Raw genomic sequence first — 16,842 nt, forward strand, 5'->3', positions numbered from 1 at the left:
AGTTATGGTCATTTGAAGTTGACCAAAAACCCATACTTAACATAACTTAACAAAATTTCCAGATTTTCATTCTTTCAAAAAATGACTCTTTCTAATTCTAGATCTTTCACTTAGCGAGATTTTACAGAATACTTGTAAAGCATCCCTAAAATTCCGCATTAGTCACTTATTTGGTGAAGAGATCAGCCAAAACTTGTGGAGCTTGATGAGCTTCTCGTTTCACATTCTTACCCGCATTTCTCCTAACATATGCTTTTTGAGGGGTCATATCCTGAAAAAGCATCATATAAGGATTAGGAGAGAGACTTATAGAGTTAAACTCCACTGAACTATTTAAATATGGAATAATCACCTCCCTCAAACGTCATAACCAGTTTTATGTCAAAGTTGTGCAGCACACGCGATGAATCATTGTACATTCATTTTTTTTAATTCTTTTTTCTTTTTTTCCCTGTAAATTATAAACCTAATCAAAACAATAATTTAATAATCCCCTGTAAAATTATGTAAAGTTTCCATTTTTATCAAACCTGAAGATTGAAATTTACAAAAAATGCTTTCAAATAGAGATTGTTTGTTTTAAAATACTAATGATTTCTTTAGAGAATAATAAGAGAAAATGAGGAAAAAATCTCTACACCAAATTAAAGAAGAAGAACAACTCAATAGCTAGTCTACATAAACTTTCAATTTGAAATCGAACCCAAAAAAAACCCCACAAATAAGTATTCACAAATGTGGGAGTGAAAAACAAATTTGGTAAGAATGAAATTAGAAAGTGAAATTTCAAATTCACCATTGCTGGTTCATTGTGGTTTGACTTTTTTTTATTTTCTTTTTTTTTTTTTTGCGAAAATTTTGAGGGTTTTAAAAAAAAACTTGAACTCCATTTTTAAGCTTCATATATGAAAGTTTCTTATGAGTTAGGTGATTATTGTTGCTAAAAATGGTTGATGTATGATTAACTAAGCAAACATCAGTAGCTACAAACTGATTTGAAGCTCCTAGAGACGAAATTTAGAAGACCACCATTGAAGGACTTTGAGAAAAACTTGAAGAAATTATGAAATAGGTATAACAATTTTGTGATATAAGAAAAGGGAAAAAAAAAATAAAAAATGAATTAATTATATAATCTCCAATGAGAGACTGCCACATGGACTATTTTATTCAATTTTAGTCATTTTATGTCTTTTTTTAACCCTTACGCGCCTACAAGAGGTGTATTCACCTTCTTGGACAGGTTAATGTTCAAGGGTAAAAAGATATCGAAAATAAAAAATTCAGGAGGGTAATAGGACCCCCGTGAAGTATAAGTGTGTAGTTGAGAATAGGCTAATGGGTTAGGGATGAATTTGACTATTTTCTCACTTTAGAGTAATGAAAGAACTGTAATTTCCTAAACATCTTATAGCTTCCCATTCAAAAATGTGATGTGCATCACGTCATGATCAAGACTCTACTTGACGTGGACTATGAGACATCCTAGGACCTTTCTAAGCCTTGTGATCTGAATACCAAGTTTGTCATGATGCAAAGTACACTCTAGACGTGACATGGCGTATAAGACCCTGAGAGGCCCTACACAAGCCACTTAACATGCATCATACAAGATAATAGAAATAAAAGAGTTGAAAAGTAATATTTCATACAAAAGAGTTTGACAAAATCAGAAGTCTAAACATAAGTCTCAAAGCCATCTATTACATCATAAGAAAAATGATTGAGACATAACTCATACATCACATACAAAGTCGGAAATGGAAATGACATGAAAGCAATAAAAGACTATTGGCCCTTGGATCATGAGGACTCACCAATCTTCGAATACCCAAACAAATCAATTAGTCACGAGTATGGGGAATGAGAGTGTCATACCCTAGATTAGTAAAACAATGTAGGCACAAGTATGCATTAGTACATGAAATGTACTAAGTATGAGGCAATATGCATAAACATATGCATGATAACCTAAGTAACTTAAAACGAGTAAGCATGATCATAATGGAACATTTATAAGCTTTAAAGACGAGATGCCATGAAAATCATGAAAACATGGTCAAGTATATCAACATAAAGGACATAAGAAAAAGCTTTGAAGAAAACTTAGTCATTTTGTGGGATATTAATTTTAACCGACAATAAAACCATGAGAGCTATATCATGAAATTCGGTATATCCCTCATATCGAAAGAAAAATAAAATTACTTGCCAAGGTAGAATTCGTACATATCATCAGTTAATAAAGTGGATCCACTAGCTAGGTCATTTAAGACAATCCTAGGGGGGCACGTAGTTAGGGACTAGAGGTTGCTACTGGAGACTACCCTATTTGAGCCTCCACCTCAAAGCCCTCTCAGTACTAAGTCTAAATCCCAACGGAATTGATAAAAGTCAAATATCATTTTAACATAGAAAAGAAAATGATCAATACCAATCCACATATTTCTAAGATCAAAATATAGAATAGCTTCTTANACTTGCCAAGGTAGAATTCGTACATATCATCAGTTAATAAAGTGGATCCACTAGCTAGGTCATTTAAGACAATCCTAGGGGGGCACGTAGTTAGGGACTAGAGGTTGCTACTGGAGACTACCCTATTTGAGCCTCCACCTCAAAGCCCTCTCGGTACTAAGTCTAAATCCCAACAGAATTGATAAAAGTCAAATATCATTTTAACATAGGAAAGAAAATGATCAATACCAATCCGCATATTTCTAAGATCAAAATATAGAATAGCTTCTTAAACATAATTCAACATAGATGAAAAAACCTTTCACCAATGTGAATTCATTTGTAAGAAATACCTTTCACAATCACGATCATCATAGTAAGTGAGAAATCCTTTGACAATAACATCAATACTTTTTTTTCAAAGCATCATCAATTCATTTACAATAACTTTATCTTCATAACTTCATAATCCATAGTTCATAGGCTCATCATAGAATCATGGTTGAAAAACATAATTTAGGCATGAACAAATGCAATTTCAACTAAATATCATAGATTAACATCAAATAATGCATTAGAAGACTTAATTAATCATAATTGAAAGAAACCCACATTTATTTAATTGAAACCCTAATTTGATCAATTGGAAATTGAAATTCCTAGGAAAACTCCATGGGTGAATACACATATACCTTGATCCTTTAAGCCCAAGAAAATGGGGAAATTGGAAACTTGATTGAAATCCTAACTTATTTTTCTTCTTCCTTAGATTTGAGAGAATTTGAGAGGATGAATTTGGTCAACTTTAGGGAATTTAGGAGAATAAGTTGAAACTGAGTTAATTGGGACTAAAAACGTTTATATAGGGCTCATGATAATAGTTAAAACGACATAGTATTGAGTTAAAACAATTAGGAAACGACCCAAAAGCCCTTTTAAAAATAACTGTCTGGCCCCATCTACGATTGGACCCCTTCTATAGACCGTACTGGTTAATCGTAGATAGGTTACTGGAATTTCAAATGTTAATCACTTATGACGGAACCCTATGTACGGCTCGTAGGTATTCCTACGGACCATACATACCAACCGTAGAATCAACTTTTAAACTTTAAAATTTCACTTAGTCTGGGGTTACCTACGAGACCAATCTACGACTCGTACAAAGATTGACGGACTCACCTGGTGAATCATAAAAAGGGTACTGTGACTTGAATTAAAAAAAGTATTTTTCCCAGTTCCTATGGTTGCTATCTACGGCTCGTATGAGCTTCAACGTTCTGTAGATGAGATCCGTAGATACAGATACCAGCCCAAAACTGCATTTTCTTTCCTTTCCAAATCCAAAGTGTTGCAATATCACTTACCTTCATCATTTTCAGGAGGTACATAAAAATTTAAAAGTAAAATCCAAACTCTTTTTTTTCACTTGAATTTATATTTTTGGTAAGCTTCATCTTTGTGATGAATTAAATATAAATATTTTAAGTTATGTATTATATCAAAAAATTATTAAGTTTAACTATAAATTTAACAATATTTAGTAAGCTATACACTTGCAAAACTCGTACACTAACTAGTTTATAAGAAAAATATGGAGATATGCAATTTATTATTGTGACGGTTTAGAATATTTCGTTACCCTATATATGAACCATGATTTTCTTAATTGGTAAAAAATATATAAAAGTTGAGAAAATTTTAATAATTTTTACAAATTATGAGATTTCCATATTTACCATAGAAACACCACTTTAATACTCTCGCCGTTCCTATTTATATCTCATCATTTTAGATTTGACGTCCCTTAAGAAACTATGTTAGTTTACCATTGTACCCTTATTTAGTATTTTCTTGAAGTCAAGTTTTTCAATAAATGAACAAATATAATTTATTTTGATTAATTAAATTGACCAACGAATATGAATTAATTATTTAGTTTTCCTATGTTGGTCAAATTCCTACTTTAAAGACTAATAACTCTCAAGGATAAAATCGGAAAAATAGTGTCATTTATGCATTGATATTGTAAAATGACAAATACTCCCTCTGTCCAACAATAGCTGTCTACTATTGACTTTGCACACTTCTTAATAAACTATAAATATAAGGGTAATATTATTATATCAAATTAGGAAATAAGTGTAAAATTATCCATTGATTTCATAAAGTGGACAAGTATTATTGGACATCTCAAAATAAAATGAACAACTATTATTGAACAAAGTAAATATTAAACATCATCTATTTTTAATAAGGACGACATATAAATAGAAATTAGAGGTAATATTCAAATTACATTTTCAACTTCAAATCAATAATTTCATGTCATATTTCTTACACCAACCTAAACATATATGACTATTTTTGTCATTTTTTATGATTAGGAATGTGGGGCCTTGGTGTAAATTCAAACGGGGCAAAACTGCAAAACTAAAAAAATGGCACGGCGAAACTCCCACATCGATGACTTCCTGACTAATTTCAATGTTGTTCCTTCCTTCGTTCCTTCCACTGCAATCTTCTCTCCTCTACTAGTATATATTAACTCTTCGACTTTTTTTTTTTTTTTTATCTCTCACCATAAACAGCCATGGAAAAGGGAGAAAGCTCTACTCCTAAACTTCCCGAAGACGAAGTATGGGCCAAACTCAGTAAGCACCATTCCTTACATTTTCTTTCTTTTATAAAGGGTTGTCAAATGTCACGTTTTGTAAGCTTTTCCTCTTCTTTTTTTTGCAATTTTCTTTGGTTGACCCAAATTAGAATTTGGTGGGTATCAAAATTGTGAATTGTTACACCGAAATATGTTCTTTATTTCATGAAAGGGATTAACTTGAATTTCCGTTACATTCACAACGATGGTTTCTTTAAATGTCAATGCTGAAATGTTTTGATTACGGGTGTTAAAGAGAGTCCAAGAAAATATTTTAAAGGTTTCTTCAAGTATGGTAGTGGTTGAAGTCGCCTGCCCTTTGCTTATTACAGTTTACTTTTGTGTAATATATTGTATATTGTTCCATATCAGTTCTTGATTGAATTGCTTTTGATTTATGTATTTAGTGCATTTGTGTGATTTTATTTTGGAAGTGCATAATCCATGTAGTTTGGCTTTGTGGAAGGACGAAGGAGGATTGATTAACTATCTGTGAGTCCAAGATATGATAGAATGGTGAAATGCCGTGAACATATAAAATCATCGACAGCTAATACGGTTTATATAGAGGAGACACCAAATCCTGCAATTTACATTGTTAAATATTAGGGCTACATCAGAATAAGTTCATTTTAAATATTAATTCAATGTGAATTACTTGAAGGGAAAAGGTTCGGGGCCAATTTTCACATATAAGATCATCAAATATTACATTTGAATCTATGCTAATTTCCCATATCTTGAAATTGTAGCATGATCTTTATGTTGCTTATGTTATTATTATAAATAAACAGGAGTTGGTTCAAATAGGATCTCCAGTTATGTGTTAAAAGTTTGTGTTCTACAACACCAGAGCTTTGCTAGAGTATCATTGATCAATGGCATTTGGCATAAGATATTTGCTTATATTTCATATTAAAACATGTCTGTCTTGTGTGACCAGAAAATTCCAAATAGTCTGTGAAACTTACAGCAGATAATGGAATTAAAAGGATTGTTCTTATTTATTTTGATTTTGACTTAAAACGACAATTTTTCTTTAAAAGTTCAAATTTTTAGGAAACATTTTGGTTTGCTCCTTCAAAGAGAGTTTTGTGGAGATAAATCCTTTGACCCCGTCCCGTTTGAGGGGAGGGATGCAAGGAAGCAGCCTGTTTTCAACCCCCTTCCCGTTTCACAAGCATGTTGGTGATGTTCAGTGATTTGATTCATATCAGCGTAGCATTATGTTTAATACTTTGTGTGATTTTTGAGGTTGACCACTGTGTTGGATCTATCACTATCCTTTTTGTAGCACTTCCTTAATGCCATGGAACCAACTTTGCCATAGATGGAGATGACTAGGAATTGTGCTCGTCTTCTTATCACTCAATATTGTGGTTTTACTTGATTTATTAATCACTAGATTTATTAATATCAGAATAGCATTAAGAGAGCACTGAACTACATTAGTTGCAAGTTTGAGATTGCTTATCCAACCCATTCCAACAATTCGATAGTTCTTTTGTTGATTAGTCAACTCTTACTGTAGTCTCATCATGCCAGAAAAAATAACTGCCACAATTGGTTAGAAACATGACTGTGCAACATTAAATGGTCAATGCTTTCACTTCTCAACCCACTCAACCAGCATCTGCTGCAAAGTTGGAAGCTTCTTCTTTCTATAACTTCATGGCTTAAGCAGGCATCTTTTGCTACCAACCAAGAGAAACAAGCCACGTTGTATGGAGACTCTGATCTGCAGATACGTTTTATGGCAAGGGAGTGTTTTGTGGTTCATTTGTAACCTTCTTGTCTTTGTTGCCTTCCCATAGTAAGTCTCTTCTCAATTTGTCCAGTGTTTTCTCTACTTCACAGGTATAGGGAAATAATGGCACTGCATATGTAGGAAGTGAATCCAAGATACTATTAGTCAAGGCTAGCTTACCCTCAAGGGATAGTCTTTTCTCACACCTCTCAAAGACACCCACTGTAACGTTTTGTTTAGCTACCAAAGGAAGATCCAAAATAGCTATTAGATAAGGAACCTATTATGCATCCTATAATACCATACAGTCTTGCAATATTAGGTACCTCAATCTCTGGAGTCTGGATACAACATGCTTTTCTTCTACTTGATATTGGTGATACTTGATTTGCTTTGTTAATTGTGTTGTGCAGTCATATAGACTTCTATTTGAATCACTATTCGTTCTTCACTTGTTTGATGATTTTAGCACTTTAGAAGTACAAGGAAGATGAAAACTGAGATAAATGTTGCTTATTGACTAGCATTTTGTCCTTATAAATATAGTACCGACGGACTCTCGCTTTTCAGAAATTGAGTTAAGGTTGAAGGAGACCGTCATATGCAGTGAAGTAAAGAATTCTTCTTCTGAAAAGCAAGATTGGTGTAAGATAACAAGGAATGTGGATCTAGATTCTGCCATTATGCAAAATAGAAGGTAAACATTTCTGGTTATGTAAATATTTCATTTTGCGCTAGCGTATTTGGTTCATGCTGTCCTGTATATGGTTTAAGATAACTTCTTTATGGATCTATTTAACCAAAGAGAAGATAAACTGTGATCTTCCACCCAGTTATTGGGTTTTAGATTGTTTTGCATTCTCCAGCTCAAATTGATTTTTGAAGTAAAAATACTAGAAATTATGCTGCTAAATGCGTACTCTTTCCTTCCCTCAATAAAAATGAATGGAATGATAAAACTTTTGTTCATGTACTTGAGAGCATGCCAGTGTCCTGTAATTGGTCTTTAGTGGTATATTTGGTATCAGCTAAAGGGAATCCTAGTTTTTGGGTTTAAAATCCTTGAGTTCTCTCTCCATAAATTTAATAATTTGCTTAAGTAACTTCTTGATGCATACTTGGTAAGCCTATTAGTTGAAGTTACTCGGACTAATGCTCCTAGACCCAAGAATGCTTGGTGCTGCATTTTTTCATATGAAGAGATTGAACCTGTAGTTATATTCACTTAACCAGATCTTCAATCTCTCTTATGATGCTATTACTCACCAGCATTATGCATAATCTACATGGAGTTTGAATAGAAATACATGGTCAAATGGTCCTGGTGCTGTTGGTTCAACTATCTTTAATGACAAGGGGCAAAGATCATCAATCCTTCATCCGATCGATCCAGCCTGCTGTGAGTGCACTGGGTAGAATATGATAGTATAGGGACTTGACGGGAAATAATCGGAGGGGGGATTGGAAGAGATGTGTGGAAGATACTGTGGCACATTAAAACTTGAAAGAAGGTTATTCTTTCACTTTGTATATGAGGGATGTAATATTAATGGAGCATAACTTAATAAGAGAAGTTGAATTGTAAAGAATTGATATTGTTTGTGTAAATAAAATAGAGTAGATACTTACACATCGTGTTATGTTGTAAATGATTACATCGTTGTGGAATCTTGCATGTTAACTGATTAGTATTGATTGGGTAGCACTAGAGACTGTAGAAGAAATGATCAAAGCTGGATGTGGCAAGGAGATAAACAACATTATGGAGAACTATTCCTTTTGCATTATTTTGGCTAAGTTGGAACAAAAGAAATAGGAAACTATGTCGTAGTAGTGTCACTAGTGAGAGGAATATAAGTGATTAAGTGGTATAAAAAGATATTTTTTGTGCCATATACTTTTTTGGATGTAAAGAGAATCATAATTGAGATAGCATGGTAGCTGAAATGGTTAAATCCCTCGCTCAGTACAATGAATGATATTCTGTTTTATCAGGAATTTTTTTTTATTGTTTGCTTTTGTTGTTTCCGCCAATTGGTACTTTGTGGACTCTAGCAGTTTAAAAATGAATAGTTCTCTTCAACAATTGTCAGTGACGTCTGTTGTTTCCGTGGTGCTTTTCCTATGCAGCTTTGTCTTGGGTAATTGCATTTGCTTTTTGTTTCACCCAAAGTTGTATGTGTGCTTACTATCTACATCTTTGTCTAATATAGTTCGAAAGAAATTCTTGTTGATGAGACGGTTGTTCAGGAAGAGCATGCTGCTGTAATTCAGTGTGGCAGTGAAATTTCACTGGGTCCCAGTGATGAAGGTGAGTGTTATTTGTTACTTATCATATTCCTTTTTGGAGTCATTAATCTGCCTTGCACTTTTAAGAATTCCAATATTTTTCTTGGTGTCTACCTGTCCTCTTTCTATTACCTGCACTGTACTTTTTTAGGTGTGTTATCCAGGAGATAAAAAGAAAATAGAACTCCTTAACACCGTGCTGCTCCTCCATGAGTGATATGAATCCTGAGGTTGCTAATTTCTTGTTAGATGTGAGTGTTGTACTAATAGCCCTAGATACAAATATTGTCTGCTAATACTGAATTTGTTGATATACGTTCGTCTTCAATCCGAGCCTTGGTGCAATGGTAGAGTGTCTAGTGTCTACTTTTGTGACCTATAGGTCATTTGTTTGAGGTGTGGAGGTAGCCTATTTGCAGAAATAAGGGGAAGGCTACGTGCAACATATGCCCATTCTCCTCCTACCCCCAAAATAGCCTTGGAGCATTTCATGCATGGGTTGCACCCTTTATGTTCCTTTTCAATTGTACTGCCATTTAAAAGATGTTTACCTGGTCATTATATGTTTCTATTAACTTAGAAGCTATAGATGTGGTGTAGTTTGGCTAATGCCTTCAGATGTTAGAAGTATGCGGGAAAGCTGGAAAGGGTAGGAGATTGCAAACAACCAGAAACAGTTTTGGAGGACTATCCCTTGTGTATTTTCTGGACTATTTGGACTGATAAAAATAGTGCTTGCTTTGAGAACAAAAAGCACCATATTCTAGAGTCAAGAACCTTTGTCTGCACAGTCTATTTTTTGGTGTGAGAGGAGTCTGCTAGACAATATGGATCAATATATGGATTTCTTGGATTCACTCGGGAATTGTGTAACATGAATCTATTGTAGGTGGGATGTTTGTTTCTGTACCTTCTTGGTACCTTTATTAATAAAACTTTTACCTTGTAAAAGAAAAAAGAACTTACAAGCTAGAGATAGAATTCAGTTGGCCATTTGAATAGATAACTAGGTCAAGGAGGATTTGATGTAGAATATATCCACTCTCGTCATTTTATGAAATGTAATCTCATCCCAAGTTTTAACTCAGAATGAATTAGAATGGCATATTTTATGGACAATGATGTGTGGCTTATAGCATTATGCTTCAATGTTGTTAGGTTATGTGAAATACCGATTCGAAATAATGCCTACTGAGGAATCTCGCAGATATATACAGGTAAGTTATGTAACCTTTTAGCAACAGTATCTATTCACTGTTATCAGTTTATGTTGTGTCACATGGGCTATTGTTATGCTAGATTTCTCTCGATGTCGAGTATGCAAAATGCTGTATCTGCTTGAACATCTGGCATGATGTTGTCACAGCTGCACCTTGCCTTCACAATTTCTGGTTAGTGGTTTAGATCTTTTAGTGGTTTGAAGAACCATTTGGATATTGATCCTTGACTAGATGTGCTATCATTTATGTTCTTCAATCTCCAGTAATGGATGCTTTTCAGAGTGGTTAAGGAGGTCCCAAGAGAGGCGTTCAAGTGTTTTATGTCCCCATTGCAGAGCAGTTGTACATTTTGTTGGAAGGAACCATTTTTTGCATAACATTGAGGAAGTAAGACGTGAAATTGATTTACTTTTGCCCTTATTTCCAGTTGGACAAACTGTCCTTTTTAAGTTACTTTTCATTTAATTTTTTTAAAGCTTTAGGATTAAAATCCTTTTTAATAGGTGATATCCTGTTCAAGTTATAATTCTGTTATGTTCTGCCTTTTCTATTAAAAAACTTTTTGCCTAATCTAAGCATATCTTTTTTTGTGGAAGCATAGGTGCATGTTTTAATTCATTGTGAGTTGTTGTTAAAAGCTTATGCCCTTATTATGCAGGATATACTGCTTGCTGATCCTTCTTTGAAACGCTCGAGTGAAGATATTGTGCTGCTTGATTCCAATGCATCAATAAAGTCACCACTTGTAAGTAGTCTAACTTACCATATGAGATGCCTTCGTAAATTGCAGCTACTGTGTAAGGCTTTGTTAGTGCTCTTTCCCAACTCTTATTATATGCTTGCTCCTGTGCTTCCAAAGATCTTTACACTGGCTTGTCAGGTATTGCTGTTCCGTATATTGTAACTATCTTTCCGTGCAGTAGATGTTTAGGAGTTCCGCTTCAATTTTAAGTGGTCTGTTTTGATTACTGTCTATCATATGCCATAATTACACCAATTAACATGTTATTAAATATTTAGGATCATAAACGCATTATTTTACTGTTGTTACTGTTCCTTTTCTGTATGCCCTGTATTGCTTTCCTTATTAGTTGCCATGGTTTCTTCGCTGCCAATTTTCCTTCTCATAACTTCTCTATTTAGCTGCACTTGAGCCAAGGGTCCTTCGGAAACAGCTTGTACCTCCATGAGGTAGGGGTAAAGGTTTGCGTACACTGTACCCTTCACAGACCCCACTTGTGGGATTTCACTGGGTATAATGTTGTTGTTGTTGTAGTATCATAAACACTCAACAAGTTGTTTTCTTTTAAACTTGATAAACATACTAACCCCTATGAGCAGGTCCTCAGCAGTAGAAAAAGTCGTAGGAAGAGGGAACGTTCTCCATCAGATGCAGCAGATAGGTGGGAGCATTCATGCCCTCAGTGTGGTAATTGCATTTTCCCTCAATCTAGTGTTATTTGCATTTTGGGAACTGATATAAAGTGAAACATGTTGACTTATTCAGAAAAAATGCTTTGTTGAGTTACTGCACAATGTAAATCTCATGTAAAGCTTGAGAGAATCTAATACTATTTTCTTGTGACGTTAAATTTATTATGGTTTCTATTCTGTATTTCAACCATTGAACTAAAACCATCTAAAATTATGTACTTCGATTTTCTAACATTGAGAAGCTTACACTCAGACACTGAATATGGAGGTTATCAGTGCAATGAAAGCACAGTTCATCTTCAATGTCAAGCATGTGGAGGAATGATGCCCTCTCGATCAAACATTGGAGTGCAACAACACTGTAAGTACTGTGCTTCCAAACTCTTCGTTATTATGCTCTTGTTAGGAAATATCTAGTCCTCAACTGTGTTTTTGTGTGATTGTATGTGTTTCCTTTCCTCAACTTGAAATATCAGTGTCTCTGTTCCTCTTTAAGTGTTTAGTGTGTGAGACCTAAGGCAGTATGGCTTTGTAGGTTTGGGATGTGATCGAGCATTTTGTGCTGCTTATTGGCATTCTCAGGGAGTTAATGGAAGCAACTCACATCCACTCTGCAGTCCTGAAACATTCAAGCCTGTAATTACTTTAAATCTGGTTTACTTTTCTGATTTGTGCAAACTATGTTTTGCTATACTGGTTAGAAACCTTTGATGTTTAGAGCATCACTTCCAACTGAACTTGGTATGTTACGTAAAGTTGGAATTAAATTCTTAGAAATTTATTTCACGGATCTGTAAGAGGACCTTATTGTGTTCTACTCAGACATCTGTATGTTTTGTAGGAGCTTGGCTTTAAAACTTCAGAAAATTGTGTACATTCAAAATACCTAATGGTCTAGGGATGAAATTGCACTGATTTTGCCAGTTACAAATAATTGCCAACCTTAATAGGTGCAAAGGCCAGTGATTATATCTTCTCATTGCTTATCCTTGTAATTTCTTTACAATGATAACCGGTTAGTTGCGTGGACTCTTCACTTTTGATGCTTCCCTCGTGTCGGATTCTCCAAAAATACACTACTTTTGGCGAATCCGACCCGCATCCATTGACATTTTTGAAGAGTCCGAACAACATATGATAACCCTGTCTCCAGTCACTTTTGGGTGGAAATAACTCCATGACTGGCATTTCTGTGACTAAAAGAGTTCCAAGTTAGTTGAATAGTTGAGGTGCCGCCTAAACTAGCCTGGATACCACCATCGCAAAAAAAAGATTCCAAGTTGGTCAGTGGTCCTTCTTATACGAGTCAACGAGAAGACGTGATCTGTAATTTGACATTTCTTCTCCTTGTTTCTTCATTTGATTGCTTTCCCCTTTTTCCTGTTCTTTTTCTCCTTAATGATGGTAATACGTTTGTTGAGTTTCTTCCAGCATTTACTTGTGAAGTCTTGCTTTTTAAAGAGTATGTCAAATTAATGCACATGTTTTTGCAGATTACAGAACGTACAGTTTCTAGAATCCCCTCCTTGGCACATGAGAAGAATCATTATGAACAAAATGTATGGCTTCTTTGTTTTCTTTATGGTGCTTTTGATGCATTATTATTATTCTCAATAATTTTGTTGGAATTCTAGATCTGCTGACTCTGTGTGATCCTCTAATAGATAACTGAAAGATGCATTAGACAGATGGGAAGGTCGTTGCAAGATGTGGTAGCTGAATGGGTTTTGAAGTTTGATAAGCGGGAGATAGGTAAATTGATTGTTGGAAACTTTAGAATCAGTTCCTTTTTCGTCCTGTCATTGATATTAGTTATGGTTTATTCCTCTCTCTCTAAATGCATATATCTGTCAGCCTATAGTCGACTGTTATTGTTTGACCCTCATCTCCACCTCTCAGACAAAAAGGTACCACCTCTTTCCCGGAAGATCCAATAGGAGGTAAAAACATTTTGAAAAATTGGCAGTCGGGAGAATTTTATCTCTTCATGGAAACAAATATATACATTGTTTTTCAGCGTGTGCTTCTCTTCATGGAAACAAGTATAGACACTTTTTTCAGAGTGTGTACCTACTAGAAGTAGGATTTCTCCTGATTGCTGTAGTAGCTAGAGCTTCTATGTGTCTTAGTCCTTGCTTTCTCTTTGTCCAGTTTACTGCTGCAAGTGACATTATATTTATGAATTGCACTGGCTTCGTCCATTCCAAGAAACATTGTCACTTCCCTTTTTTTGAGGGGGGAGATCAATTGTATTAAACTTGTGACTAAGACTTTGTTTCACTTTGTCTTCAGCAGAACAGCGGGCTATTGGGTAATGTGGGTAAAATATTCCCTTATTTTCTTTTTGGTGCCCATGAGGTTCCTTAATGTTGTATAGAAGGTTGGGTGTCATTTGCAGAAAACTGTGTTTTGTTATGAAGTTGTCTATTTTCTAGTGTACTCCTTGTCATACAGGCATGTTTTTGCCATTTTCTTAAATGAAATTGATTACTTTATCAAAGGAAAGTATCTTGAAACCCAAAGTCGACTTGTAGCATTGTCCACTTTGTTTCTAAATTTCTACATCTTATTAGCTAAAGGAGAAATAATGTCTTTTCCTCGTTCACCTAAATAAATGGGAAATTGAAGTTTTGAACAATCATACTGGATAGATGGCACACCATGTTCTCGATTAGCGTGATATAATAAATAGTGGAGGTGAAAACAATACATCAAGTGGTTACAATTCGACCTATAAAAAAGGAATAGTGGTTGCTACTTGTCATGTCTTTGATAGTCGTCGTTTGAAACCAACTTGAGCTTAGATTTAAAGTTGGTGAATCAGGAAAAAAGGCACTTGATTAGGTTCTTTAAATATTGTCCTTAAATTGATTGTCCTGCTATTAAAAATGTGCTTCTGTTTCCTTCAGATCGCACAAGAATGCCATTGAATCATGCCGAGATGATAACTTCTCGTACGCCTACTTGTAGGTGAGTAGGTTTCTTCTTGGAGATATTGAATGCGAATTTTGTATCTCTGGAAATTGTGTCATCTTACACCTGATGGCTTCTGATTTGACTTTTTTGCTACTTTTCCCTGAAGTTAGGAAAATGTCTGTTATTCAATATAATTTTGAGCTTTCATTCAGTGAACCAATTCTTCTCGCTGATTATCTTTTGTCTCTATATGCAGCGAGTGCCATGACAAGTTAGTCTCATTCCTTTTGTATTGGTTCAGAGTTACACTGATAAGCCATGTAAGTTGCCACTGATCCTTGTTGATTCTTCAGTTATTTCCACTATTTCTTGTGGATTTACTTCAAATGTAAAAGGGATCTTTTATTAGAAAGTTGAGTTTCCCTATAATATATAATAAGCTTTTATCTAGCATAGCACTACAGATCACGAACTCCCGCCCCATAAAACTATTCCCTCAGTTCCATTTTATATGGCTATTTCCTTTTTAAGTCTGTTAAGAAAATAGATTGCATTTGTTCCACATTTGGTTACTCTTTAACTTTAAACTTCTCATGTTATTATTAATGACATGTGCTTATAGTCATAGAAATGTCGTGACATGTTTAAGACCACGAGTTCTGAGCAGGGGTGGAGTTAGGCTTTTGGTTATAGGTTAGGTCAAACCTACTAGCTCTGATCTAAGCCCTGTATTATCCATTGAATATATACAATTTATAATTTAGAAACCCAGCCACTTAAAGAGGATTAGAATTCCAAACCTATAAGCTTAAAATCCTGGTCCCGCGTATGGTTCAAGGGTAAATTCAGAAGTCCCCTTTTCTTTGTTAAAGTTCATGTCCAATTAAAAATCACCATGTAAAATGAAACAAAGGGAGTATCTTGTAAATCTTGAATGTTGTATACGGTATTGTAAGTTATTTTGTTTTTGGTGTCAGCATTTAGCTCCAGAGGATGCTCAAAGGCAAGACTGTTGGTATGGATATGCTTGTCGTACACAGCACCATAACCAAGAACATGCTCGGAAGAGAAATCATGTCTGCCGGCCGACGAGGGGTAATCATGTGTAGAAATTTCTGCTTCAGGGAGCTCCATTCTGTTTTTGTGATTTTCATCTATGATCGACTATAAACATCTAATGTTTTTCTGTTCTTCCTTTAACTGTTCATATGTTCCTTTTTCGAGTTCATAAATTGGTACAAGTAAAATAACTTGGCAAACATACTTGGTGAGTTTCCAAAACTCTTCTTTCTACATCTGTAGCTGACAAAAGACGCAAGAATTGGTATGCCTTATAGCTGTAAAACGTGCCTTAGATAACAAATTATAAAACATTGTTGATAATAATATTTTATGTTCGTTTACTCGGTCAGATTTTTATTTTTTGTTATTGAATTTTTAAAAATAAAATATAACATAAAACATTACTGAGAACTACGTTTATACTAGTTGTCTAAAATTTCAAAAAAGCGTACTATTTTGATGAATTGATTTTAGTAATGACTTATTTTGGTCAAAAATTTCAAATGTAGCTATATATTACTGTATTGATAAGAATTAATTTAAGACCTATAATTTTAAAAGTTTAACAGATTTAGTAATAAGAACCTAAAGATCAAATTGATCAAATTTATATCTTGAATTTTATAATAGTACCCCCGGCCTTATAAATTAAAATCCTAGTTATGCATCTGCATGGTTCTATGAAAAATCGTGTAAATTTCTGGCGAATTTGTGAGAAAAACCGCTATTTCTAGCGGTATCTCTTTTGTATATCAGTAGTAAGTTAATGTTTGTACTGCAATTGTGAAAATTTGCATACGTACTGTTCGCCTTAGTTAACCAAAAAAAAAAAAAAAAAGTAGTTTTGCCAACCGGTTAGCGAGTGGAAACAAGTCGGAACCATAAGAAGGTATGTGATGGCAAAGATATACAACACTGCAAAAATATTGACATTAACTTGAGCCGTGGAAGGTATAATAATTTCAATATTATTTTATCCAACATTTGATCGAAAGTATTAGATAATCCTAAAGTTATTTATGTCATCATTTATACTTTAGTAATAAAATATTAGGGAAAAT

General features: G+C 34.3%; 1 protein-coding gene across 1 annotated transcript; it reads left to right on the forward strand.

Moving 5' to 3' along the window:
• Window positions 1-4,961: 4,961 nt before the first annotated feature.
• On the forward strand, window positions 4,962-16,036 carry LOC125857504 (uncharacterized). The gene is made up of 15 exons (XM_049537106.1): window positions 4,962-5,111; window positions 7,407-7,557; window positions 9,074-9,171; window positions 10,308-10,366; window positions 10,449-10,540; window positions 10,633-10,756; window positions 11,028-11,114; window positions 11,711-11,798; window positions 12,057-12,164; window positions 12,339-12,439; window positions 13,297-13,362; window positions 13,468-13,555; window positions 14,713-14,773; window positions 14,976-15,039; window positions 15,697-16,036. Exons 1-15 carry the CDS (start codon window positions 5,051-5,053, stop codon window positions 15,826-15,828), a joined length of 1,380 nt encoding a protein of 459 aa, XP_049393063.1. The 5' UTR covers window positions 4,962-5,050; the 3' UTR covers window positions 15,829-16,036.
• Window positions 16,037-16,842: the final 806 nt, after the last annotated feature.

This window comes from Solanum stenotomum, chromosome 3, assembly GCF_019186545.1.
Source record: "Solanum stenotomum isolate F172 chromosome 3, ASM1918654v1, whole genome shotgun sequence".
Classification (NCBI taxonomy): Eukaryota; Viridiplantae; Streptophyta; class Magnoliopsida; order Solanales; family Solanaceae; genus Solanum; species Solanum stenotomum.

Excerpts from the sequence above, each read along its gene's own strand:
- LOC125857504 (XM_049537106.1), top strand. The coding sequence starts at position 5,051 with ATGGAAAAGGGAGAAAGCTCTACTCCTAAACTTCCCGAAGACGAAGTA. Across the intron at positions 12,165-12,338 it reads CATTGGAGTGCAACAACACT|GTTTGGGATGTGATCGAGCA; the intron begins GTAAGTACTGTG and ends ATGGCTTTGTAG. Across the intron at positions 13,556-14,712 it reads GTTTGATAAGCGGGAGATAG|ATCGCACAAGAATGCCATTG; the intron begins GTAAATTGATTG and ends TGTTTCCTTCAG.